Raw genomic sequence first — 26,991 nt, 5'->3', positions numbered from 1 at the left:
AATATTTGTACTAATTTACAACGAATGGCATATAGTATTTGGACGTGGCATGGGATTATTGCACATTAGTTTATACTACCTCCGCCCCCCAAAATTTACTATACTTTGACCTGACACGGGTTTTAAGAAATGTAATGGAAAGTGAATTGAAAAAGTTGGTGGGACGTGGGTTCTACTTTTAAAGTATTAGTTTTATAATAAAATGTGAGTAGGAATGAGTTAGTGGAATATGAGGTCCACTACCAAAAATGGTAAAAGTGAAGTGTATCAAATTTTCAGAGACGGACCAAAATAGTAAACTGTATCAAATTTTCAGGAACGGAGGTAGTAAATATTTGTACTAATTTACAACTATTTAAAGGCATATAGTATTGAACGTGGCATGGGATTGAAGGTACCAATTTAGTTTGCAATTGTTTCTTGTGAATAATTAATAGTGTGAAAATGAGTTGGTTTCGATCAACGGCGGATCCAGGTGGGTCGGATGGGGTCGGCCGACCCCTCCACCGTCGCCGTATAATCGCCGGATACTACCCTCCCTTAATTGCCGACCCCACGGCGCTATTGAATTCTTATATCTAATTATCTAGTAATTGGGCTTCACAAAATGGGCATACCTCATCTTTAAGCTGACACAAGTTCCAACAAATTTTACATACAGTGGATTACTGCTTACTGGTAATACACGAGAGTACAAAATATTTATGTGGCATAATGCCTATTCTTTAACGCCTAATTAGTAGTACTAGTATTCATAAAGCATTTAGTTTTTATTTTATTATTGATTTAATTGTTTTGTTTGCCTTATCCTTAATGAGACTAAATTTAAAATGTTATAGCTTGATATTAATTATTCAAGATAGAATATAAATTATAAATTTTTTAGAGGATTGATCGTGTTATCTTACTTTTAGTAATCTCTATTTGTTTTTTTAAAATTTTTTTAGAGGATTGACTAGTTGAATGAAATTTTGATGGTATAGAATGAGAAGGGGGTGTTTGCAACTATTTCCAATGAAAATAATTTGAATTGTTATTCGGAAAAGTAAACTATACCGCACAACATAAGATTGTGATACTTATATTTTATGTTTTTTATTCAGAAATATATTTAATATTACTCCCTCTGTCCACCATTGGAATGTGGGTCCCACTTGTATAATTAGTTTTAAACGAAATGTGAGTGAAATGAGGGACCATATTACTATTTATGGTGAAAGTGAACCGGGACTCCTATTCGCGGATGGACTAAAATGGAAAAACGGAACTTCTATTCGCATACGGAGGGAGTAGTATTTATTATGTTGTTTAATTCGACCCCACGATTATTAATTCCTGGATCCGCCATTACCGGGAATGTCTCGGGAGAATTGAGCATGTCGTGGAATAAACATATGAGCTTATTAATACGTTCCCGATTTCACATCATACGGTTCTCAGCATCCACATCATGCTCAATTATCCTGAAATTCAAATTCATGGCCTCATGGGTTAATTCATAAAATAATCAAAGTTATGATTTGATTTGTCATTTTTAAAGTTATGGAATATATCATAGTTTAACCAAATTTTGTGATTTTTTGAGCTATTTACATAAAAAAGTACCATGTACGTCAATCGGATATGACGATTGACTCGTCTTTGGACTTTAACACACGAAATGTACTGATTATGGAGTACTACTATTTTAGACTACTTTTTGAGTATATGAGATTTAGAAGAATTTGTAAGTGTATGATTTTTAGGGTCCAATATACTTTTTAAACTCTATAATGAATATTTTAAATCATGTAATTTTTGACCATTGATCAAAGGATTTATTGGCTAGAGTAAGAAATATCTTATCAATTGAGTTTTTATGTAATAGTGTATCTTATTGTTTTATTGATAAGATGATTTATTGGTGGGAGAGTGAAAAATATTTTACTTTCTATAAAAATATGCGCAATAGATATAGTACGAGAATTAAGACAAAATTGATAAAGTAAGAAAGATGAAGAGAATGATATGATAAAGTAAGAAAGAGAGAAGAGGAGAATGATAGTTAAAGTAATGTTAGTGGAAGCGATGGAATATTTGGGTGTGGCCTGGAAAAGTTGTCGTTTACCTACCTTGGCATTCCCCTCGGTGCAAACCCTCGGAAATCCTGCACTTGGAAGCCGATTATAGACAAAGTTGAAAAGAGACTCGCAATGTGGAAGGCAAGGAATCTTTCAAGAGCAGGAAGATTAGTTCTCATCAAAGTAGTCCTCAATAGCCTCCCAATGTACTATCTTAGCATCTTCCGTATACCAAAAAATGTGGCGAGACTAATTGCTCAGATACAAAGACGGTTTTTTTTGGGGAAAAAGAGACGGTGACAAGGGAGGGAATCTCATAGCTTGGGAAACCACCCAAAAACCGATCAAGCATGGAGGTTTGGGTGTGGATGATATCGCTACTAGAAATTCAGCCTTGTTGTTCAAGTGGTGGTGGAGCTAACGAAGAAAAGCCATTGTGGAAGGAAATTGTAAAATCAACCACGATATTGAATACCTCAGGGACTTCTTGAAGATGGATAAGAAGAGCTTAACAAATATTTGGGGCCAGGTCACTGATTTCAGTAACTTTAACGAGGTAGTGCAACATATTACTAACAATGGGATTCTAGTGAAAGTTGGCAATGGAAAGTGTACAAGCTTCTAGCTCGACCATTGGGTAGGGACCGAAAGTCTAAAAAATCGTTACCCTAGATTGTTCATGCTATCAATTCAAAAAGAAAGTCTCATTGAGAACATGGGGGAGTGGGAAGGAGAAGGCTGGAGATGGATATTCAAATGGAGAAGGAAACTTTTTGCATGGGAAGAAGACTTAGTTGGTGACCTCCTTGTAGTCGTGAATCAGTCTCTGTTGAGAGCAAACACGAGGGATGTGAGGGTGTGGTCAGGGGATAAGTCAAATATTTTCTCGGTATCTAACTTTTTCTTGCAGGTTGGTCAGCGGATGGAGAAGGATAGCTCACCGTCATACCTTGGAGGAATCGCGCCCCGCTACGAGCTCAGCTTCACTTATGGTTCATTCTCCAAGGAAGACTCAATACAAAAGAAAGATTAAATAGGTTAAATTGTGCCGGCATTGAGGATGATCGATGTGCTCTATGAATGGAGGAACCAGAAACCATTGATCACCTCTTTTTTAGTTGCAAGATATCCAACAGATTTTGGTATTATTGTTGCAATCAGTGGAACCTCTCTCTCTGCCTCTCCAAGCATACAAGGATGTGTCTTCTCTCTTGGTTCGGTAATCCTTTCAAAAACTTTGACAAGCAATTATGGATCTCCATGTTCTACATCATCACATGGTCCATTTGGGATATTCGAAATAAGATTATCTTTCAAGCTTTCAAGCCTAATTGGGAGTTCGAAAAGAGACGACTTTTTTGGCGCTTAGACATATGGGTGAAAGGATGGTGCCCAGATTTCCTATTTTCCCCGATGCAAGCAATGGAAAATTTTGGTGACATCAGAGGATGGAAGACTCCAAGATACCCGAGCAAAGGGCTAGTGCTGGAACAACCCTAAAAAAGGGCCTCTTGACTGATTGCGTGGATGAAACTTCAAATCATTGTGACCACAGAAGATGCAAAGAGGTGCTTGCTTGCTTTTTGGGGCTTGACTTGGGTGTGTGTTACGGTTCGTTTTCCTTACCTTTTCCCCTGCTCGTATGCTGCTCTTTCCTCTATTTTGGGTGTGCTGCGTGGAGTGCGTTTTCAGGGACCTCTTTGTTTGGTAGCGTTTTTCCCTTCTGTGGTGCTTAGCTCCTGTTTTGCTTGGCTTTATTGCTTTGGTTGTTGGATTTTCCTGTTGTACTCTTTGGCTCGCCATTTTTGTGGCTTGAGCATTTTAGCTTATCAAAAAAAGAAGAAGTAATGTTAATGGATAATGAGACATATATTATTAAATTGATATACCTTTCCGAAAAATAGAACACAAACTAAAATGAAAAATGCATATATTTTTATTAGGAGGGTGTATTAATTAATTACATATAATTATCAACATTGGGCGCTGATTATAATGATTAGGACTAGGTTTAAAATGGGCCGAGTATTCACTTCTTGCTCATAAAAGTGGGCCTAATTTTAACTTTTATTAAATGGTCCAATTCGAAGGAAAATATCCTGGTTCATTAATTTTCTCCTAGCATATAATGGGCCTAAGTGTATTTTTTATAAAGGCAAATTGTCCGCAGATCATGAATTTTCAACATAGTTTGGTTTTTCTCGTGAACTTTTAATGTTGCATGAAAAGTCATGAATTTTATCGGACTGTGTAATTTCTCATTTTACCCGAACCGATAGATTTCCAACACAATTACCTATCCTACGTGACGCACTGGAGGCGTGATTTGGCAAAACTCCATTAATTCTAATTATTTCTCTTCTATCTTTGCAATCTCTGACCCTGAACTTATCACAAACATACAAGTAGAACGAATTCAACATACAAATCGACATAAATATACAAATAGAATTCAGCGTAAAAGTAGCATTAATTTCACAATTCAAATTGAACCCTAAATTTGTCATTTGCCAAGTCACGCCTCCAACATGTCACGTAGGATAAATTTGTGTCGGATATCTATCGGGTCGGGTGAGAAATTTAAACAATCCAATAAAATTCATGACTTTTTGTACAATATTTACAGTTCACGGAAAAAACCAAACCATGTTGAAAGTTCATTTCTTACTCATAAAAGTGGCTAATTTTAACTTTGCTCATAAAAGTGGCCTAATTTTAACTTTTATTAAATAGTCCAATTCGAAGGAAAATATCTTGGCTCATTAATTTTCTCCTGGCATATAATGGGCCTGAGTGCATTTTTTTATAACTGTATATCTTCAAAGAAGAGATAACTAGCGAACAGAAAAAGGGAGCTCCTTATAAGTTATAATTAACCACCATTAATTATAGAATTTAGAACATTAATTACGATAATTAAGATGGAATACTACTTAATTACAGATTTTTTGGTTATAGAATTTAGAACATTAATTAGGATAATTAAGATGGAATACTACTTAATTACAGATTTTTTGGTTGCGCGGGGGCAACGTTTAGTGCACGAGCTTTTCTCTATTTAGAGCGAATCGCAACTAACTTGATTTTCTTTTTCAGATATATTTCTCCTTATTTAGATTGTTTTCACTTCTTTTTCTGATTTAAGGTTCGGCTTATTTTAATTTATTTTTATAGAAATAGTATTTATAAGCAATGAGAATTGATAAAAAAAAAAAGTACTCCATAATATTAAGATTTGTGGTCCTTGTACCTCACAAAATGGAACTCTACGTGTGTCTTCTTGGGCAAATAGTTATTCTTGCTAATTAATATGGCAACTGTTTTCACTATCTAATTTGACTATTAATTAATACAATAATTTAAGTTGGGTTGCTTTGCTTCTTCTGTCAAATTAATTAGTTACAGCTTAACTGTACTAGTTTGGCCTTCTATTTTCAAATTAGTGAATATCAACCTAACTCTACATGTTTTAGGGCATCCACGCGACCTAGCCCGGATTTAGTCTCCATGTTCCTTCCACGTCATTATTCTTCTAAATTTCAGTCTCAGACCACAACTCCTCTAACCCTGGCCCCACTATTAATTGCACTATTCACAACTTGACTCGAATTATTTTAACACGAGAAATACCCGCAAGTGTACGGGGCTAGTATAGCATAAAACAAGTAAGAGTATCGTATCCCACAGAGACAAGATTGTGTCAACTCCTCTAACCCTGGCCCCAACTATTAATTGCACTATTCACAACTTGACTCGAATTATTTGTAACACGAGAAATATGCGCAAGTTTACGGGGCTAGTGTAACATAAAACAAGTAAGAGTATCGTATCCCACAGAGACAAGATTGTATCAACTCAAGTACCACGAACAAATTTCGACGACTATCTAGACAATCCAAAGAGAAATGGTTTTGTTCTAACACTACTTTAAGCATATAACAACGAAAAATGAAATAAAGGTAACAAGAGGAAATAAACACAAGTGAAAAGATACCACAAATAGGAGAGTAGAGTTTTGGATCCAACTACAATGGAATTGTCGTGCGATTGATTCAACAACTTCGATTACCCATTTTATGTCTCTAGGGTTACTAGGAAAGTCGCTAGTCTAGGTTGAGCCCCCTCGCGAGTGTACTCACCCCGTTGATTAACCCTTAATGTTGAAGTCTCCTTCTAATATGTTTAGATTAACTCCATAGAACAAAAGACCCAAGCCCTCACTAAGGTTCTCATCTCTCAAGTATAAATTATCAAAGTGATGCTCACTCTTTTATCAAACCTAGATAGGTATCTCTCGATTACAACTATAAGGGTGTGTTTGGTTTGTAATATAGTGTTAGTTACCGCCCCTTAACTGTTGTTTACTAGCGTTTGGCTTGTTAGTTAGTGTATCTGTGTGGCCCGTTGAAATGTCGAAGGCCCAAGCGTCGGCAGCTGTAATTGTTGGTTTGCCTATCAGCAAAAATAGGTCGGTTATGTATCAGGCAAATGAACAGTAATCAAGTAATAGAAATGAAATTACGTTGTTGTCCCTTAAATTAGGAGTAATAGTTCTATGCTGTATTTTGGGTTTTATTTGCCCCGAACTAGAGCTTGACGAGCTTCAATTGAGCACGAACTACTGCCGGCGACCAAGAAGACCTAGAGATCAGAACCTGAAAATTGTCTGGTTGTTTTTTATCGTTGAAGGGTTTTTTCTTGTATCCTGAAATCAGAAAAATATTGTGCTTAACAATTCCTTTCTCTACAAGATGGAAAAAATCCCTGGCACTCACTCTGACCTCTCCGATCTCAACTTCCAGTCTTCCACCTCATCCACTTCGCCGCCCAAGCCATCTCCCACCGCTTCTCTGACTTCGCCTCCCACTTCCTCCCTCATCGCGACGGAACCGCCACCATCCGCACCTTCCACCTCTTACTCGACATCCATCTTCTCTACGTAGACACAACAGTCATTGATGAATGCGTGCTCTATGCCGTCAATTAGGACGTTGATAGGGACTCCGTGACACACGACGATCCCGACATCCGACAAGGCACGGTTGGGCAGGAGGAAAGCTCAGCGACCGGAAGAAGAGGGCGATCACGCAGCAGGCAATCTTTTGTCAGGCGAAAACAACCAAAACGATCAGCGAGAAGACCAGCGCGCTTCACAGACGAGTGACATGGAATTAAGCTTTTATTTATTTTTGTTGTTTTATTTATTTCCTTGTAACTTTTGTTTAAACAATTAATTATGTCGATATCTTGACCTCCAAGCAAGATATCGTCCGCTATCTTTTTATTTTTATACTCGGGTTTTCTTGTCGGTTCTTTCCCGGGTTAGGATTAGGTCGAACCGTCTAGGGTTGAGGATTCTATAAATAATAGAATCCCATTAGAATATTGGCGTCGAGAAATAAAGAGCATTCTTGTTTCTCATCCTCTGTTCTCCATCCTAGCACCTCAACTAGGATTTGATTTCAATTCTTCACAGCAAACTCACACAAATATCACCTCAATTTACGTCAAATCCCTGCCATTCACCAGAATTCCTCCGCCACCCCCAATAGGCCGAACCAAGGCCTATCATCTGGTGCTTTCTTGACGACTCTTCCTATTGCTCATCATGCCTAACACCGTCGACAGCGAATCGGGGGAGCAGCCTCATGAATACACCACGCAAGAAATCGGCGAGATGTTATTCGAGATGCAACTTCGCCAAGGCAAGTATGAAAAGAAGATGATGACTCACCGCTGTGATCACGAGGACTTCACCTACAAACAAGCAATCATCAACAAAAACTTGGACGAAACCCTAGCCAAAATCTCTGCCAAACTTGACGACCAGGGCAAGCGACCGACCGACCCGCAGGCAGGCATCTCCGCTTCGCGCGGCTGGGACTTTCCCCCCTCTCTTGTCACAAAGCCGATCGGCTTCGACCCGGAGACCCATCCTAAATTATCAACAGGTCCACCTCGCTTCAACGGAGAAGACGCTACCCGATGGATTCGAAGGATTCAGAAATACTATAACCACAGCTTCACACCCCTGAGGGACCGCCTATACCTCACGTCCTTCTTGATGGACGATGCCGTGGAGGAATGGTTCTCTTATTGGGAGGACAACACTGAGAATAAGACATGGGACTCTTTCTTATTGGCAGCGAAGAAACGCTTTGATCCAGACCTTTATGAGGACTATGTTGGCCGCCTCGCATCACTTCGCCAGACGACAACAGTGGAAGCCTACCAAACTCTGTTCGAATCGATGCTTCAGAAAGCTGCTCATGTGGGCGACTCCACGCTGACATCTCTCTTTATCGCGGGCTTGATACCCTCCATCAAGCAAGAACTCTTGACGAGACGTCCAGCCACTCTGCAGGACGCATTTGCTTTGGCACAACAGCTCGCGGCTTGCCAATCCGCTGCTGGGAATATGCAGACATCTTTGACGAAATCTCCCTGGCAGCCCCGGCCCTACACCGCGTCGCCGACCCCGAATCGCGACCCGCAACCCAGCAAGTCCAAGCCCGGACAGCCACCTACCGACTATCCTGTTGTTCGAATCTCTGCAGCTGAACGCGCTGAGCGCGCGAAACTGGGTCTCTGTTATTGGTGCCCTGAGAAATACTCTAGAGCGCACGTTTGTACTAAAAAGTTCTATGCTCTAATGGGCGACGATGACGATCACCTAGGGGACGAGAACCCTCCTGTGTTCGATGACGATGTGGACGCCTCGAATATGGTCATCACTGCTGCAGTCTCTTCGGTGCACGTTCTATGCCCAAAGATTAAACCGCGATCACTTAGTATGAAAGGCCGCATCAACTCTTCTCCGGTGTCCATCCTAATCGACGGAGGAAGCACCCATAATTTTATCAAGCCATCAGTAGCAGAACAGCTAAGTCTTCCCCTTAATTCTATTACCCCTTTTCGTGTGATTGTTGGTAATGGGGCAGCACTTCAGTGTTCTTATGCATGTTTGGGTACCCCGATTAATATGCAGGGATACTACTTCGAGATCGACTTGTTTCTACTTCAGGTGGAAGGACCAGATGTGATCCTAGGGGTTCAATGGCTGCAGGAATTGGGTGACGTCACCAAGAATTACAGGAATCTCACCATGCGGTTTGATTGGAATAATGAGCCAGTATCCCTTCGTGGGGAAGGAGCGCCACCAACACCTATCTCCTACAACAACCTCTTCTCCTTGGTCACCAACGAACCCGATTCCGACTTGTTCGAATTGATCCCTGTGCAGACCGCTGAACCCGCCCTCGATGAAGCTTCTGCACCGAGTCTCGAGATCCGCACTATACTGGAGGAGTTCGATCAGGTCTTTGAGACTCCCACGACCTTGCCACCTGCTCAACAATGGGATCACCACATACACTTGCCTGCGACGTCAAAGCCTGTCAACGTGAGACCTTACCGTTACCCATATTTCCAGAAAGAGGAAATTGAGAAGCAAGTCCTGGACATGTTAAATCAAGGGCTAATCCGACACAACACTAGCCCCTTTTCATCACCGGTATTACTAGTCCGAAAAAAAGATGGGAGTTTCTGATTCTGCGTGGATTACAGAGCTCTTAATGCGGCAACCACTCCGGATCACTTTCCAATTCCGACAGCGGATGAGCTGTTTGACGAGCTTCATGCAGCCCGCATTTTCTCAAAGCTCGACCTTCGCTCCGGATACCACCAAATACGGATGCATATTGACGACGTTCACAAAACAGCCTTCCGCACTCACGAGGGTCACTATGAGTTTCTGGTAATGTCGTTCGGTCTCACCAATGCACCGTCCACCTTTCAAGCTGCCATGAACAACATATTCCAGCCTTTTCTGCGAAGGTTCGTCATTGTATTTTTTGACGATATTCTGATCTACAGTCAATCCGAGGCGGACCACTTGCTCCACCTACGTCAGGTTCTGCGCATCTTGGGGGAACACCATTTCTTTCTCAAACGCTCAAAATGCCCGTTCGGCGTTTCAACGATCGATTACTTGGGTCACATCATTACAGCAGGGCAATTACATGCGGATCCTTCCAAAATATCAGCAATGACAGCTTGGCCTACCCCTACATCAGTCAAGCAGTTGAGAGGCTTTCTGGGCCTCACCGGGTACTACCGAAGGTTTGTCAAACACTATTCCATCATTGCAGCGCCACTCACCGAACTGTTAAAAAATGACGCATTCCTTTGGACTGACGTGGCAGAGCAGAGTTTCACCGATCTCAAGGCAGCAATGTGTGCAGCTGCAGTTCTCCGTCTTCCCGATTTCGAGGTACCTTTTGTTGTGGAAACCGATGCATCTGATCTGGGTATTGGGGCTGTCTTATTACAGGAAGGGCATCCGATTGCGTATTTCAGCAAGAAGTTAGGCCCGCGCCGCCGGTTGGCATCCACCTATCATAAGGAACTCTACGCCATTGGCATAAGAAGCCGTTCAGAAGTGGCGACAATATCTTTTGGGTCGCGAATTTATCATTCGCAGTGATCAGCGCAGTTTGAAGGATTTACTATCTCAAGTAGTGCAGACACCAGACCAACAATTCTATCTACGGAAGCTGATGGGTTTCAAGTTTGTGATTGAGTATAAATCTGGCGCTTCCAATCGGGTCGCAGACGCTCTTTCCCGCATGCCGGAGGAGGTTCAGGACGACACACCTGCGGTTCTAGCTTTATTTGCAAGACCCGCAGCGGTTATTATGGACTTGATCCGCGAGGAAAACACGCGATTACCCGATTTGGTGGCACTGCACCAGGCTGTCGCTGCCGGCTCCGGGCCAGCACATGTCGCGGTTCGTGACGGGCTGCTTTACTTCAAGCGACGCCTCTTCATCAGTCGGGATTCTGCAGCAATTCCAGGAATTTTGAGTGAGTGCCACACGTCCCCGATGGCCGGTCATCCGGGCGAGAAGCGGACATTTACAAGGGTGGCAAGTTCCTTCTATTGGCTGGGTATGCGCACCGACATCCGACGTTTTGTCACCGGTTGTGTTTCCTGCCAGGCAACGAAGTATGTTCGAGACAAGCCAAATGGTTTAATCCAACCGCTCCCAATCCCGAATTGTGTTTGGGAAGCAGCTTCAATGGATTTCATCGTCGGCCTTCCCCAATCACAAGGATATACTGCTATTATGGTCGTGGTTGATAGTTTGTCTAAGTATGCTCATTTTGGAGCTTTAAGGGCGGGATTCGATGCACCGCGTGTGGCGCGATTGTTCATGGATACTGTGGTCAAACTTCATGGCTTTCCTAAGAAGTTATTGGCTGATCGTGATGCAATTTTTATGAGCGATTTTTGGAAGGAATTGACGACTCTTAGTGGCACTAAGTTGCAGTTTACGACGGCATATCATCCCCAAACGGATGGCCAGTCTGAAGTTACAAACCGGGCACTGGAGCAGTATTTGCGAGCATATACTTTTGAGTGCCCGCATCGTTGGTCGCAGATGTTGCCATGGGCGGAACTCGCCCTAAATTGTTCAACAAATGTCAGTATAGGGATGTCGCCATACCAAGCCCTTTACGGTCGTGAGCCGCCTAATTTATTCAACACATATGCCCGCCCCTCGCATAATGTGTCGGTCATGGAACTGCTAAAGGAGCGTGAGGACTTGCTTCGGCTGTTACGAGCTCGTATTGGGCAGGCCCAACTGGCAATGGCAAATCAAGCAAATCGCCATAGGAAGAATGTGGAATTCGAAGTGGGAGATCGAGTCTGGCTTCACCTGCAGCCATATCGACAGATTTCTGTCGGGAAACCATTGTCCGCCAAACTAGGGAGACGGTTCTATGGCCCTTACAAGATTATTGAGCGGATTGTCAAGGTGGCGTACCGTCTTCAGCTCCCGACGGATAGTCGAATTCATGATGTGTTTCACGTCTCGTTGTTAAAGCCTTTTGTGGAGCAATCGTCGTTGGTCGTTTCTCCGTCGACACTTGTAAGTTCTCCGCAGGGTCGCCCACTTGACACACCACTCCACGCGTCGGATCAGCGCACGGTTTTGGTTAAGGGTGTACCGCAGGAGCAATGGCTTGTTCATTGGGCATCAGGCGTTTCTGCTTCACCCTCTTGGGAGTCCGTTGAGTTGTTGCTACAGAATTTTCCAAACCTGCGCCTTGGGGACAAGGCGATTTCCGTCAGGGAGGGAGTTGATAGGGACTCCGTGACACACGACGATCCCGACATCCGACAAGGCACGGTTGGGCGGGAGGAAAGCTCAGCGACCGGAAGAAGAGGGCGATCACGCAGCAGGCAATCTTTTGTCAGGCGAAAACAACCAAAACGATCAGCGAGAAGACCAGCGCGCTTCACAGACGAGTGACATGGAATTAAGCTTTTATTTATTTTTGTTGTTTTATTTATTTCCTTGTAACTTTTGTTTAAACAATTAATTATGTCGATATCTTGACCTCCAAGCAAGATATCGTCCGCTATCTTTTTATTTTTATACTCGGGTTTTCTTGTCGGTTCTTTCCCGGGTTAGGATTAGGTCGAACCGTCTAGGGTTGAGGATTCTATAAATAATAGAATCCCATTAGAATATTGGCGTCGAGAAATAAAGAGCATTCTTGTTTCTCATCCTCTGTGCTCCATCCTAGCACCGCAACTAGGATTTGATTTCAATTCTTCACAGCAAACTCACACAAATATCACCTCAATTTACGTCAAATCCCTGCCATTCACCAGAATTCCTCCGCCACCCCAACAGGCCGAACCAAGGCCTATCAGACGTCCGATCCCTCCGCCTCCATTCGATCTACTGCAGCCATATAATTAAAATTTGGGGATTGGGGTTTTATGTAGTGGAGTAGATATATCAAGTTATGTTGTGCTTTTCCTAGGGAGCAAGCTTTGTATACATGATTTTTTACATGGCAATCTTTAGATGATTCCAAATTTGGAAGTGACAATGAGCGGCGCCGGATGTAAAATAGACACAGAATGATCGAACTGTGAATTAGGAAAGACGGGGATATTATTGTCATTAGATAAAATGTCCATGGGTACAAAGGTAAATTCTAGTTACTTAATGGGTTATTGCCCAAAACCAAAATGACAAACCAAACGTCTGATCAAGTTAACGTCCATCCAGAAAAGCTCCTCCTTTACAGACTCCAAACCTTTTCTATAGAAATGCTAAATAACAAATCAAACACGCCCTAAAGGTGAAGAAACCCAATTGGTAGCTAAGCAATTGAATTGAAAAGGCACAAGAATGAACAAAGAAACCACAAGAGCTAAGCAATCAAAAGAAATCCTTGAATTAATCACAAACATCCATTGTAGTCTTCGCCAAAACTCCACAATAAAATTAGCTACTCATGTTCTTCATGAAAACCAAAACAAGGGATTCAATCAAATACATAAAAGAAAGCAAATAGATACTCCTGTGGAACGATTATATGGATTGGAAAATCTAATCTCTCGATTTGTAGTCTTCAATCTTCAAATCTCTCTTCAAAGTGTTCTTGGGGGAGTGTAGAGTGTGTGGTAGGCGGTAGTGTGTCGAATGATGCTTAACCCTAGCCTTTTTCTTCTTTTTCTTTTCTCAAAAATCGTGTTTTCTGCAAAATAATTCGCCAAAACAGTGCACCCGGCAGCGTGAATTAATACACTGTAAATTCATCTGGCCGCATGAAGATTTTTCGACCCCTTTTTGACTCTTTTAGCGCTGAATTATCGTGCCCGCCCGGGTGAATTTACAGGGTAATAATTCACCCGGCCGCGTGAAAGTTTCTGGACAACGCAGTGTTCTTATAACGACCATAACTTCTTTTACCAAACTCCGATTGAGGCGTGCAAGATACCCACGCGAAGCTCTTTCAAATGTGAAGAGATTGATATGAATTAGGGGCTGATTGGACTTTAAAATCTCCAATAAAAATTGTCTCAAACCAAGGTTGTTGCACATCCACTTCATTTGTACCTTTTTCTACACATTCTTAACAAAATGGTCAACATACCAACATAATAGAGAAGTAGATATACACACGCCCAATAATAGATGAATTATGATCAAATTCATACAAAACCACCCTCTAAAACTATGTAAAATCTAAGTATGTCACAACTCCAACCTATTTTACTTGTAAAAATTGAAAACGTTGAGCAATTATAACACAAGAAATTCATTTTTAATTCAAAAATAATATATTTTCAACATATAATTATAAATTATACTATAATTTTTTTTTTTAAAATGAAAACATCAAAAAATATCAGCTCCCTCTTCTGTCGCCCCTCTCCCTCTTCTTCTTCTTCCAAACTAAAAAAAATCAGAAATTGGGGCTTGCGGTTTAGCTTGAAGCACCTCCAACGCCGGGCCAAGACTCGTTGGGGCATGGCCCGTGCACCTCCAACGCACAGCTGAGACGGACCTGGGTGCGACCAGGGAAGCCGCGGGCCCGGACCCAGGTGCGGTAGTGATGCTCTTAGGTCTCTCTTTTCAAATTAATGTGATTCAACCAATCTATTCTAGTTTGAGTCCATTTTATGCCATGCACGTGATTCCACTCAAAGATAAAAATGAAAATAATAAGCTCGCGATGTACCAAAATTGTAACATCAAAATGAAACATATACAAATTTTCAATAAATTTTAGAGTAAGTGGAATATGATTTAGACTTCATGGGTAGTGATAAAATTCAAACTTATATATTGTACAAATCCAAAACTCCTTAACACAGCTTCAACGCAGTTTCAATACAATATCAACACAGTGTAAAATTTCAAGATTTTAATGTCAACACAGTATCAACACAATATATTGTACAAACTTATATACAATATCAACACAGTATCAACACAATATCAAGACAACAACAATCATTGACTACCGTTGAAATTCTATTGACATTTTCATGTTGATGTTTTTTTTTGATCTGTTGACATTTTTCAATGGTCCACAACATAGTTTTGAGTTTGTACAATATTTAGAGTTTTCATTTGATCACATCCCTAAACTTAATAGTATTTCAGTAGGACTATATATTAAATATAGTTATTCGATTTATTAAAATCTCAATGAACTGTCGAATCAATTGCTAAACATGCGGAATAATGGAAGATAGACAATAATTGCGCACAAATCTAATTCATTGGATTGCGAGATAATCGAATTGAAATTTTATCGGGTTATAAATTTTTTCCATTTTTTCGGGTCAACAACGGGTTAAATCTTTATCTATTGCCGTCGTTAATCCTTCAGTATGTATCTACGAATGCTTTCGATCGATAGGGTAGTTACAACAGCAGTACGGACTAGTTTGGCCTTCTCTATTCAAAATAACTATACTTTCTACCCAATGTTCACTGTTTCCAAATTAATGAGTTTAACCGATCTGTCCTTGTTTGAGTTTCTTTTTCATAGATAAAATTGAAAAATATAAGCAACATTTAAAACTTTTAATAATTATATCTCAACAAAATTATAAACTAATATTAACAATTTCATACTATCATCGACTTTCAGTAGGCGTTGTAAATTCCAGTTTTTTTTTTCATATTTAATCCATTAATATTTAATGTGAACATGATTTAATAATAGATAAAAATATCCAAGGTAGCGCCAATGAGAAAACGTCAGCAATTTCATTAAGAGCATTTAAATGATGGTATAAACTCAACGTCAATGTTCACACACAACTCTAAAGTGAACACGAATAAATGCTTTTTGTTGGCCAATTTAATTGTCAATGTGAAACAAAAGGATAAAACATATATTTTCACGATCACTACAAGTAGAACGATATATCACAGTTATCATATTTCACGTGATACTAATTGACATAAATTATTACTACAAACTAATTATCGTCGATATTTTTAAATACATGATATAGTACTCGTACATAGTACTCCCCCTGTCCCACTAGAAATGAAACGTTTTCTTTTTTGGGTTGGCCCGTTAAAAATGAAACATTTCTTAAAATAGAAATAACTTTATCTCTATTTTTTTCTCTCTCAGCTTCTTTAACTCACAAAACAACACTGCATAAAATCTTGTGCCGAAAAGCAAACGTTTCATATTTATTGGGACGGAGGGAGTAATAAAGAATTAATCAAGCAAACACAAATTAGATAAGAATGTGCAAACAAATACAATTAACCCAAACTTAGCAAATACTATTAGCAATTATGACTTGATAAGTTCACCATTAATCCATTACCATACTATTATATGCCGAAAATGCCAAATAAACTGCAAAAATTAAAAGATTGAACTATAAAAATAGTTTTTAGATTATGCGTTTATCTCGCAATTGAACCCTGGACTTTAAAAATATCCTCAGACAACCCTGGACTAAGCGTTTATTTCAAAATTGGTCTCTTTTCATTGTTTCGTAACGAAAATATCCTTTTAGGGGGTTTTGGGGGGTTTGGGCAATTTGGTCTTTTTACACTTTAAATCTGATATTATTTCAGTGATGTACTAAATCTGATATTATTTCAAATTTATCATTCTTCTTCCCTTTTGACATCCTTCGTTTTGTTTCTTTATTTCAATATTAGATTTCAATAAATTTCAACAATCATAATTAGCTAGAAAATATCAATAAATTTCAACAATCAAAATTAACTAGAAAACAATCAAAATTTTCACTTATTATGAGATAAATCGTCATATTTCAATAAAAATTCTCCTATATCAAATTTTTAAATATCAATAAATATCAGTAATATAATTTTCATTTATCAATTTGAAAACAATCAAAATTAGCTAGAAAATTTCAACAAAAATTCTCATATATCAAATTTTTAGTAGTATCAAATTTGTAGTCAACTTCATAATTTTTAATCACAAGCAATTATAACAACCGAACGAAGGCTAAATAGAATAGCTCTTATTTTTCCATCATAATTAATCTGTACTTCTTCAATTCAGCTGAATATTATATTAAATAACAAAAATTAATAGTTTCAATATTTATAGTGTCCATGAATTAATAGTTTTAATTAAAAAAATTTATTGATATTTAAAAATTGAAATTTAAAATTTAATTTTATAAATTTAAATCTAATATTGAAATAAAGAAATTAAGCGAAGGATGGCAAAAGGGAAGAGGAATGATAATTTTGAAATAATATCAGATTTAGTACATCACTGAAATAGTATCAGATTTAAAGTGTAAAAAGACCAAATTGCCCAAACCCCCCAAAACCCCCTAAAAGGGTATTTTCGTCACGAAACAGTGAAAAAGGGACCAATTTTAAAATAAACGCTTAGTCCAGGATTGTCTGGGAATATTTTTAAAGTCCAAGGTTCAATTGCGAGATAAACGCATAGTCCAAGAACTATTTTTGTAGTCCACTCAAAATTAAAATTAGAAATTTGCCCTCCACACAGCATATACGACATATATAGCATTGAATTTCCTTATCATAATTAAAAATCAAAAAAGGATTGCGAAAATATAAAAAATTAGATAAAAGGTGACATGCATACTATATATAAAGGCAAAATTGACAAACAAAAAAAAAAACCATTAAACTGGTCTAATTCTGGTCTATTTTGCAATTTAAACAAATGACCAATTATATCAAAATTTTGATATTTTTCTCAATTATCTCATAGTCTATGATTTTGGGGAAAGTATATATGCTTGTGGCAAACGAAAAATATCATGTGAACAAAACATTAGGCTAATTAAACAGTGTCGTTTAATACATTTAGTTAATTACAATGTCTTACATTTATAAATATATACTCCCTCCGTCCCATTAAATATGCAACATTTGGGAATCGGCACAGGTTTTTATGTTGTGTTGTTCGTGAGTTAATGAAGAGAGAGTAAAGTAAGAGAGATGAAAAAGTAGAGATAGAGATGTTTCTGTTTTAGAAAACATTGCATTTTTAATGGGACAAACTAAAAAGGAAAACGTTTCATTTCTAATGGGATCATTTCTAATGGAAATGGGACAAAGGGAGTACATATTACATTGATAAATTCAGAAACGTAGCATAATGAATTTTTTTGCTACAATTTAGAAAAATTATCAAAGTTACGATATAATTGGTCATTTTTGAAAGTTGCGGGATAGATCCAAACTGACCAAACTTTTTTGTTTTTTTTGCCATTTTCCCTATAAATAATTGAAGTTAGTTTTGAAAATTTCATTCACTCACTCACTCACTAAGAAATATTTGTACAAGTTTGAAGCAATGGCGATCCAAGGAGTTGAGATGGTTCATCTGGACGACAACAGCAACGTCGTCGTTGAAGATCAGAGCTTGCCAGTTGGCCCTTCAAGGTGGTGGGAGATCGACGGACCAGTGCCGGCTGATAACGACAACAGTGGCATAAACCATCACTGGTTTCCTCAAGACTTTCTGTTTGGAACTGGAACTGCTGCCTTTCAGGTTTTTTTTTTTATTTTTTTTTTCATTTCTGTTGATTTTATTATTATGATTATATAACTAAATGAGGCTAATTACTAGAGTTGCATTTGTTGTTTTGGGGCAGGTTGAAGGCGCTGCAGCCGAAGGAGGCAAAGGCATTAGCATATGGGATGATTTCACAATGAGGCATCCTGGTCTCTCTCTCTCTCTTGAAATTATAATTAATTAATTGGTTAAAAGCATGCAAATAATTAAGAAAGTGATACATTAATTTGATTGTGATTTTTTTGTGTGTGTGGCTGCAGGGAGAATAGTTGATGGATCTAATGGAAATGTTGCATGTGACACATACAATAGATATAAGGTTTTTTTTTTCTCTTCATCTACAACTAAAACTCGTGCCGTTTCTAAACTCTGTGTATATATTGCAGGAAGATATCGCGATGATGAAGCGTATGGGGTTTAATTCGTATAGATTTTCGATATCATGGCCAAGAATATTACCTGGTTTATGTTGTTACAGAATTAATGTACTCCGTAATTTTTAAGTGATTAATTACAGTGTAACTCTCAACAGCCGGAAGATGTAGTGGTGGAATCAACAAAGAAGGAATTGCTTACTATAATGATCTTATCAACACTGTGTTACAACATGGTTAGTTGATTGATTTTTAAATTTCATCTTCGATGACAATAAGTAATAAGTCTATAATATATGTATATAAATGTGCAGACATGACACCATTTGTGACATTATTTCATTGGGATCTTCCTTTATGCTTGGAGAAAGAGTATGGTGGCTTCTTATCCAAAAGAATCAAGTAAAGAAATCCAATCCTATTCTTGATTACTACTCCAATAAGTAGTCCCCGAAAAATGTCTCACCAAAAGAGCTGTACAGGGATGATTTCCGCGAGTATGTAGAGGTATGCTTCTGGGAATTCGGGGATCGCGTGAAGCATTGGACAACCTTGAACGAGCCATGGATCTACACGGTGCACGGATACGTCGAGGGCTCCTTTGCACCGGGCCACAAAGTTCCTGTCCCGGACGAAAAACTTTCCATGAAGATCGCCCCCTACAGAGGCCGCCCACTCCTCAACTCTGCCACGGGCGACAAGTTCATCACCGCTGACCCCTCCGAGGCGTACACAGTCGGAAGAAACCTTCTCCTCGCACACGCAGAAGCAGTCGATCTCTACAGGAGCAAGTTTCAAGAGGCGCAAGGAGGGAACATAGGCATAGTGCTGATTTCCCATTGGTTTACGGCCTTCGATGAGCAATCGTGCGCAGATAAAAAAGCCGCTTTGAGGGCAGTGGACTTCATGCTTGGATGGTAAATACTAGTAACATTCAATTATATGAATCATCATCGTCGTCGTCGTCGTTTTGAATATAATCATATAGGTTTCTGGAGCCTATATTGTACGGGCATTACCCCCGAAGCATGGAGGACTTGGTTCCACCGGACAATCTTGCATCATTCACACCTCAAGAATTGAAAAAGGTCATAGGATCTTATGATTTCCTTGGTCTGAATTATTACACAACGCAGTATGCTTCCGATGATCCTCACCTTCCAGATGGAGAGGGCTTCTATGCCGATCAACGTGTTAAGTATTCCGGTGAGTATTATGTTACCAACGTGTTAAGTATTCCGGTGAGTATTATGTTACCAACGTGTTAAGTATTCCGGTGAGTATTATGTAAAGCAACTGATATGCCGTTTATAGAGCAAATGGACTCTTTGTCCTGACTTTTTTCTATATGTTCTCATGTTTGGTCAGTATCGTCATGGTCGCAAACTTATGTAATTTCTTATCATTTTGCAGTAAAGAGGGGAGATGAATACATTGGAACACCGGTAAGGACCAACTCCTATTTATTAGTATTATAAACCATTTATGTATGTGTATATATATCTCACCTAAATCTTTTGTTTTAGTCTGGATCAGAGTGGCTGCACTCTGTTCCAAAGGGGATTTATGAGATTCTGTTGTATTTGAATGACAAGCATCCACAACTCAAAGAAATATACATCACTGAAAATGGTAACATTCGTTTATTAGGTTATAATGCATATACTACTATATATTTTTAAATAAAAGATATGAAATGTTATTAATAACACAACTACTTGTTACTTCCAAAAGGGTTTTCAACTAAGAGTGATCACACGAAGACAGCCAAAATGGTGTGTAATGATGACCATGATAGGACTAAATACCACCAAGATCATCTTGCTAACATGCTCAAAGCAATGAAGTAAGATCTAAATTAATATCTCAAATTAATAGTATATTAATCTCTTGTTTTATCTCGCTACTATTAATTAATACACGTGATGTGCATGGATGACAGATACAAAGACATTTCGAGGAAACTAAAGGGATACTTCGTGTGGTCCTGGTGTGACAACTTTGAATGGAGCGATGGCTACACAGTTAGGTTTGGGTTGAACTACGTAGACTACATGAATGACCTCACAAGGTATCCTAAGAATTCAGCCGCATGGTTCGCTAAGTTTCTCAAGAGCAAAATCCAGCCACCTGTGTGGTTCCATCCGTGGTGGGTGGTCCCACGACCACTGTCTGAGAAGAGAGTGTATGAAGAGAACGGGGAGAATATGAATACAGAGAAAAGACTCAAACTTGTGGAGGATGTCAATCACGACTAATGTTCAGGCACTGATCCGAGTATTTCATTGGATGTAGCATCTATACGACTACGGTCGAGTTAAGCATTATGTTATGTACGCTGTTTGTGTGTCTTTGAATAAGGCAATAATATGTTAGAGGTAGGTTTTCAAGCCCCTCTATTAACTCTTTGTGTGCTTATTTATGAATATTGTAAGTAATAATTCAGTAGGTGTTAATTCGCCTACTTTCATTTATATGCTAGTGTCAAATTTTAATTCATCTTGCCTACTATCCACTTCTATATTATTGTATCAATTTTAGAAACGAACACCTATTGCACATTATGTATTATTCTTACTTTATAAATATTTGTACTAATTTACAACGAATGGCATATAGTATTTGGACGTGGCATGGCATTATTGCACATTAGTTTATAATTATTTGTACTAATTTACAACTATTTAGTTCAACACTTAACTTTTTTTTTTAAATAGATAAATGAATTTAAATTTAAAGGCCGCGTCACATAGTACTCGAACTTTGTCCTTTAGACTCAGCATTAACCTCTTATATAGTTCACAGTTCATCACTTACTTATATAGTCAAATCGAGGTAAGACGTGATAGTTATTTGTCCTTTTTCTATTGTTTTTATGTTTTCCATTTCCTTTTCTATTTATTTTTCGAGGGTAAGTTATTGCTTTTTAAAATGAAAATAGAGTCGAGTGTTGCCACGCCAAAATGACTTTAGGTTCCAAATGGGCCGAGTATTTATTTTTCGCTATTGGGCCTACTTTTGGTAATTGGCCCAATTCGAATGAAAATAATATGGTTTCTTAGAGCATCTTCAAAGAGAGGGGGTATATAGAAAAGGTATATGAAAGAGGTAAATGAGAAGGTATTCATCTTCTTAAGAGCATCTCCAATAAAGAAAGGTAAATAAAAGAGGTATATCATCTATTTACCTTTACAAAAAGTGAAATATACTCTTTCAAAAAGTAACACGTTCCATATGAAAAAAGTTTATAGAAAGGTAAATGATTTTTTAAAAATTATAAAATAATACTACTAAATGCATTAAAAATATAAAGTGTAATACCCTCTCAAATACCTTCTCCTTGGAGAATGATTTTTCATGAAAAGAAGGCAAATATGGTAGTTATAAGATTTCACCTCTCCATTGATGGGGAGGTAAAGATACCTCTTCAAAATGGGAAAAGGTATAATACCTTTTCAAATACCTCTCCACTTGGAGAATGATTTTTCATGAAAAAAAATATATATATAGTAATTATATTAGTTTACCTTTCCATTTTCTCCTCCCATTGGAGATGCTCTTAATAGTATTGATTTCCTAGGCACTTAAGTGACCAAATTTATTTTATAAATGTAGACTTTAGTTTGTTTGGTTATTTTCTCAAATTAATTAGTTACAGCTTAATAATACATGTTTAGCCTTATTTATGCAAATTAATGACTTTACAACCGATCTTTCATCCCTTTGGTTCTCTCTATTTTCAAATATATAAATTAATCTGTCCTTGTTTGTGTTTCTTTTTCGGAAGACAATATTGAGAAATAGCAGACGCAATATACCAAAAATTATTGGTGATTCCGATTGAGTATAAATTCTTTTCTACACGTAACATTTGAAACTTTTAATAGCTATATCTCAACAAATTGATAAATTATTATGAGCAATTATATACTATCATTCGATAATTAGTAGGCTACGTGACTAAGCACGCCACGCATATATTCATATATGAATATACTTGCAAATTCCAGTTTTTTTAGCTTTTAATTTAATTAATTCTTTTTATGAATATGATAAGTAGATGAAAATTGAGGTTCACACTATAAATAGATGAAGTTGGTTCGAATATTTCACTCACAGAAAAATATTTTTGCAATTAATTTGGAGCAATGGCGATGGTGCATCTGGATGACAATAAAAATGGCACCGCTGAAGATCGGAATTCGTCAGGTGGCGGTTCAATGTGGTGGGATATCGATGGACCGGTGCCAGATTCTAACGACAACAGTGGCATCAACCATAACTGGTTTCCTCAAGACTTCCTATTTGGAACTGGAACTTCTGCCTTTCAGGTTTATTTATATGTGTTGATTTCATTTATTAAGATTATTTAATTAATGAAGGCTAATTAATATACAAATAATTGCATTTTGCTGTTTTGGGGCAGGTTGAAGGGGCTGCTGCTAAAGGAGGCAAAGGCATTAGCATATGGGATGACTTCTCTATGAGGCTTCCTTGTCTCTCTCTATCTTGAAATTAATTAATTAATTAATTAAGAGCATGGAAATAATTAAGTAAGAAGTGATATATTAATATGATTGTGGTTTGTTTGTGTGTGTGGGTGCAGGGAAAGTAGCCGATGGATCCAATGGAAATGTTGCATGTGACATGTACAACAGATATAAGGTAATCACTTGTTTTCTTCATATACAATTAAAACTCGTGCTGTTGACTCTAAACTCACTCTGTATATATTGCAGGAAGATATTGCGATGATGAAGAAAATGGGGTTTAATTCGTACAGATTTTCAATTTCATGGGCAAGAATATTGCCAGGTTTAAACTATATTGTGTGTTGTTAAAGAACGTGTTTTTTTGAGTAATTGGTTAATTAATTATGGTGAAACTCTCAACAGCCGGAAGATGTAGTGGTGGAATCAACAAAGAAGGAATTGCTTACTATAACGATGTTATCAACACTTTGTTACAACATGGTTAGTTTATTACTTTGTTAATTTCAGATTTCTCTCTATGCAATCACAATACTATAATATATATGCATATGGTGCAGACATAAAACCATTTGTGACACTCTATCATTGGGATCTTCCTTTGTGCTTGGAAAATGAGTATGGTGGCCTCTTATCCAATAAAGTCAAGTAAATAAATTTAATCTCTAACTTGATTACTTAAAAGTTGGCACTAGTAAAATAAACGTCGTCTTACCAACTGAGCTGTGCAGGGACGATTTCCGCGAATTCGCAGATGTATGCTTCTGGGAATTCGGGGATCGCGTGAAGCACTGGACAACCTTAAACGAGCCATGGACCTGCGCCGTGAACGGATACGTTCAAGGCTATGATCCCCCGGCCCACAAAGTTCCCGTCCCGGGAGACAAACTTTCCACCAAGATTGCCAGCGCCCCACCCCTCGACCCTGCCACTGGCGACAAGTTCATCGCCGCCAGCCCATCCGAGGGGTACACGGTCGCAAAAAATCTTCTCCTTGCACACGCAGAAGCCGTCGATGTCTACAGAAGCAAGTTTCAGGAGGCACAAGGAGGGAAGATAGGCATAGTGCTGAACTCCCATTGGTTTACACCCTTAGATGAGCATTCAGCCGCAGATGGTGAAGCCGCTTTGAGGGGAGTTGACTTTATGTTGGGATGGTACGTACCTTAAACCTTAAACCCTGAACTGTCTTCATCTGATTATAATTGTATAGGTTTTTGGAGCCTATAATGTACGGACATTACCCCAAAAGCATGGAAGAATACGTTCCACCGAACAATCTTCCATCATTCACACCTCAAGAAGTGAAAAAGATCCAAGGCTCCTACGATTTCGTTGGTCTGAATTTCTACACGGCGCAGTATGCTTCCGATGATCCTCACCCTCCAAACGGAGAGGGATACTATGCAGATCAAAGGGTTAAATATTCCGGTGAGTATTCCGTTATACACATTATGTGAGATTTATAAACCTAATGTCTGTACTATTTTTTGGATGAGTTCAAAAACTTTATATAATATCTACCTAATATTAATTTTTTCTTTATATTAATTTTGCAGCAAAGAGGGGAGATGAGTACATTGGAACAAAGGTAATTACTACTATCTTCTATTCTATCTCATAAGTATTTCACATAGTCAATTTTATATGTATCTCACCTCAATTTCTTTTTAGTCTGGAGCTGGGTGGCTTTACTCTGTTCCAAAGGGGATTTATGAGATGCTCTTGTATATGAATGACAAGTATCCAGAACTCAAAGAAATATATATCACTGAAAACGGTAAGATTACTTTATTAGGTTATAAAACATACTCCTATGTTAAGTATAATAATAACAACTAATTATAAATTCCCAAAGGATTTCCCACCGAGAGTGATCACACGAAGACAGCCAAAATGGTATGCGATGATGACAATGATAGGACTAAATACCACCAAGATAATCTTGCTAACATGCTCAAAGCAATGAAGTAAGATCTAATTAAATTAATATAGTAATTCTTTTTGTTTGATTTCACAACAATTAATTACCACATGTGACGCACATGGACGACAGACACAAAGACATTTCAAAGAAACTGAAGGGATATTTCGCGTGGTCATGGTGCGACAACCTTGAATGGGGCAAGGGATTCACACTTAGGTTTGGATTGGTTTATATAGACTACATGAATGACCTCACAAGGTATCCCAAGAACTCAGCTGCATGGTTCGCTAAGTTTCTCAAGAGCAAATGCCAGCCACCCGCGTGGTTCAGCCCCTGGTGGGTCACACAGCATGAAGAGAACGAGGAGAATATTGATACACACAAAGGACTCAAATTTGTGGGGAATATCAATCGAGCCTAATGTTTGGATATTGATCGTGCAATGTGTGCGGGTATTTCACGGGAATTAGCATCAATAAGACTACGATCGAGTTAAGTGTTATGTTACGTTGTTAATTTGTGCATCTTTGAATAAGGCAATGGTGTGTTAGAGGTTAGGTCTTTAGCCTCCTCTATCAACTCTTTGTATGTTTTTATGATATTATTGTCATTAATAAATGGATAAGTGTAATTTGCCTACTTTCTTTTATATGCCAGAGTCAATTTTAATTCATGATCACCACGTATTATGTGAAATAATGAAGAAGAAGTGCAAACACTCGCATATTATTTTTAGCAATCCTTGTATTTAACTATAGAATTAGCATGAGTAGCATTTAAATAAGAATTTCAGAAAAAGTAAAAACGATGGAGACATGCAACCACTTTCCAATACCAAACATAATTTGACATATATGATCAAGCCTTCAATTGAAAGCCAATATATATTACTATCAATTTATCATTAACGTAACATCACTTAAGCCAATATTGCTCTTGCAAATGGAGGAGTGAGGACTCGAAATTTATATATAAAACGCAAAATTCTTAATCAAAGCTCTCTAGCTATATACTCTGATAGTATATTGTTTCAAAATTATGGAATTTAGTAAAATAATTATGTCATAATCTATAATCACTAATTGAAAGTGAAATGAGAAATGAAAAATGTGTAATTAGTAGAAAAGAAAATAGGGAAATGAATTAGTGGAATGTGGACCTCAATATTATATACTACATATTAGTTTTATTATAGCAGAATGTGAGTGTAATGATTTAGTTGAATGGTGGGATCCACATGATTAATATGAAAAAAAAAATAATTAAGACTTTAAATCGCAGATACACCAAAATGATAAAATGAGATTTAGATCTTGAACGTATGGGGTATCAATTTTGGTCTGAAACAAGCAATCAACACATAATGTAAATATGTTTCATTGAAAGGAGTCTAAAATATGATATATAGATGAACAAACGCTTGAAACAAGCCTATATACCATTTAGACATGGCCCTACTATGATTGGGGGAACTGGCATTTTTTAGTGTGTCCAGAATAGATGCGGAAAAGGGTAAAAAAGATCGTAGAAATATACAGACAAGAACTTAATACGAACAGAAATTGAAGGCGAAGAACCTGCTCAGATTTTATAGTGTTGCCATGCCAAATTTACATTTGGTTTAAATGGGAGAATAATTATTTTCTCTCATATAAATATATTGGGCCTACATTTATTTTATAGTAATGGGCCTGATAAAAAATGGATCCTTAATATTTTCCCATGCATATAATGGGCCCAATTTATTTTATAGATAT

The 26,991-nt window shown here is 38.1% G+C and overlaps 2 protein-coding genes across 3 annotated transcripts; both read left to right on the top strand.

The window, feature by feature from the left end:
* The first annotated feature begins 18,194 nt into the window (after window positions 1–18,194).
* On the top strand, window positions 18,195–21,314 carry LOC125215556 (beta-glucosidase 12-like). 2 transcript variants are annotated; one of them, XM_048117001.1, is made up of 12 exons: window positions 18,195–18,419; window positions 18,523–18,592; window positions 18,704–18,762; window positions 18,830–18,851; window positions 18,976–19,053; window positions 19,132–19,219; window positions 19,300–19,734; window positions 19,806–20,023; window positions 20,231–20,262; window positions 20,344–20,449; window positions 20,552–20,663; window positions 20,760–21,314. In XM_048117001.1, exons 1-12 carry the CDS (start codon window positions 18,222–18,224, stop codon window positions 21,073–21,075), a joined length of 1,734 nt encoding a protein of 577 aa, XP_047972958.1. In that variant the 5' UTR covers window positions 18,195–18,221; the 3' UTR covers window positions 21,076–21,314. The 2 variants fall into 2 exon arrangements, with proteins under 2 accessions (XP_047972958.1, XP_047972957.1); XM_048117000.1 differs by having other exon boundaries at window positions 18,830–18,905.
* A 1,629-nt stretch (window positions 21,315–22,943) lies between these two features.
* On the top strand, window positions 22,944–25,883 carry LOC125215557 (raucaffricine-O-beta-D-glucosidase-like). Its single transcript, XM_048117002.1, has 12 exons — window positions 22,944–23,148; window positions 23,244–23,313; window positions 23,424–23,482; window positions 23,557–23,632; window positions 23,713–23,790; window positions 23,868–23,955; window positions 24,039–24,464; window positions 24,521–24,738; window positions 24,867–24,898; window positions 24,982–25,087; window positions 25,166–25,277; window positions 25,364–25,883. Exons 1-12 carry the CDS (start codon window positions 22,966–22,968, stop codon window positions 25,653–25,655), a joined length of 1,740 nt encoding a protein of 579 aa, XP_047972959.1. The 5' UTR covers window positions 22,944–22,965; the 3' UTR covers window positions 25,656–25,883.
* Window positions 25,884–26,991: the final 1,108 nt, after the last annotated feature.

This window comes from Salvia hispanica, chromosome 3, assembly GCF_023119035.1.
Source record: "Salvia hispanica cultivar TCC Black 2014 chromosome 3, UniMelb_Shisp_WGS_1.0, whole genome shotgun sequence".
NCBI lineage: Eukaryota > Viridiplantae > Streptophyta > Magnoliopsida > Lamiales > Lamiaceae > Salvia > Salvia hispanica.
This window is presented reverse-complemented; position numbering and strand designations above follow the sequence as displayed.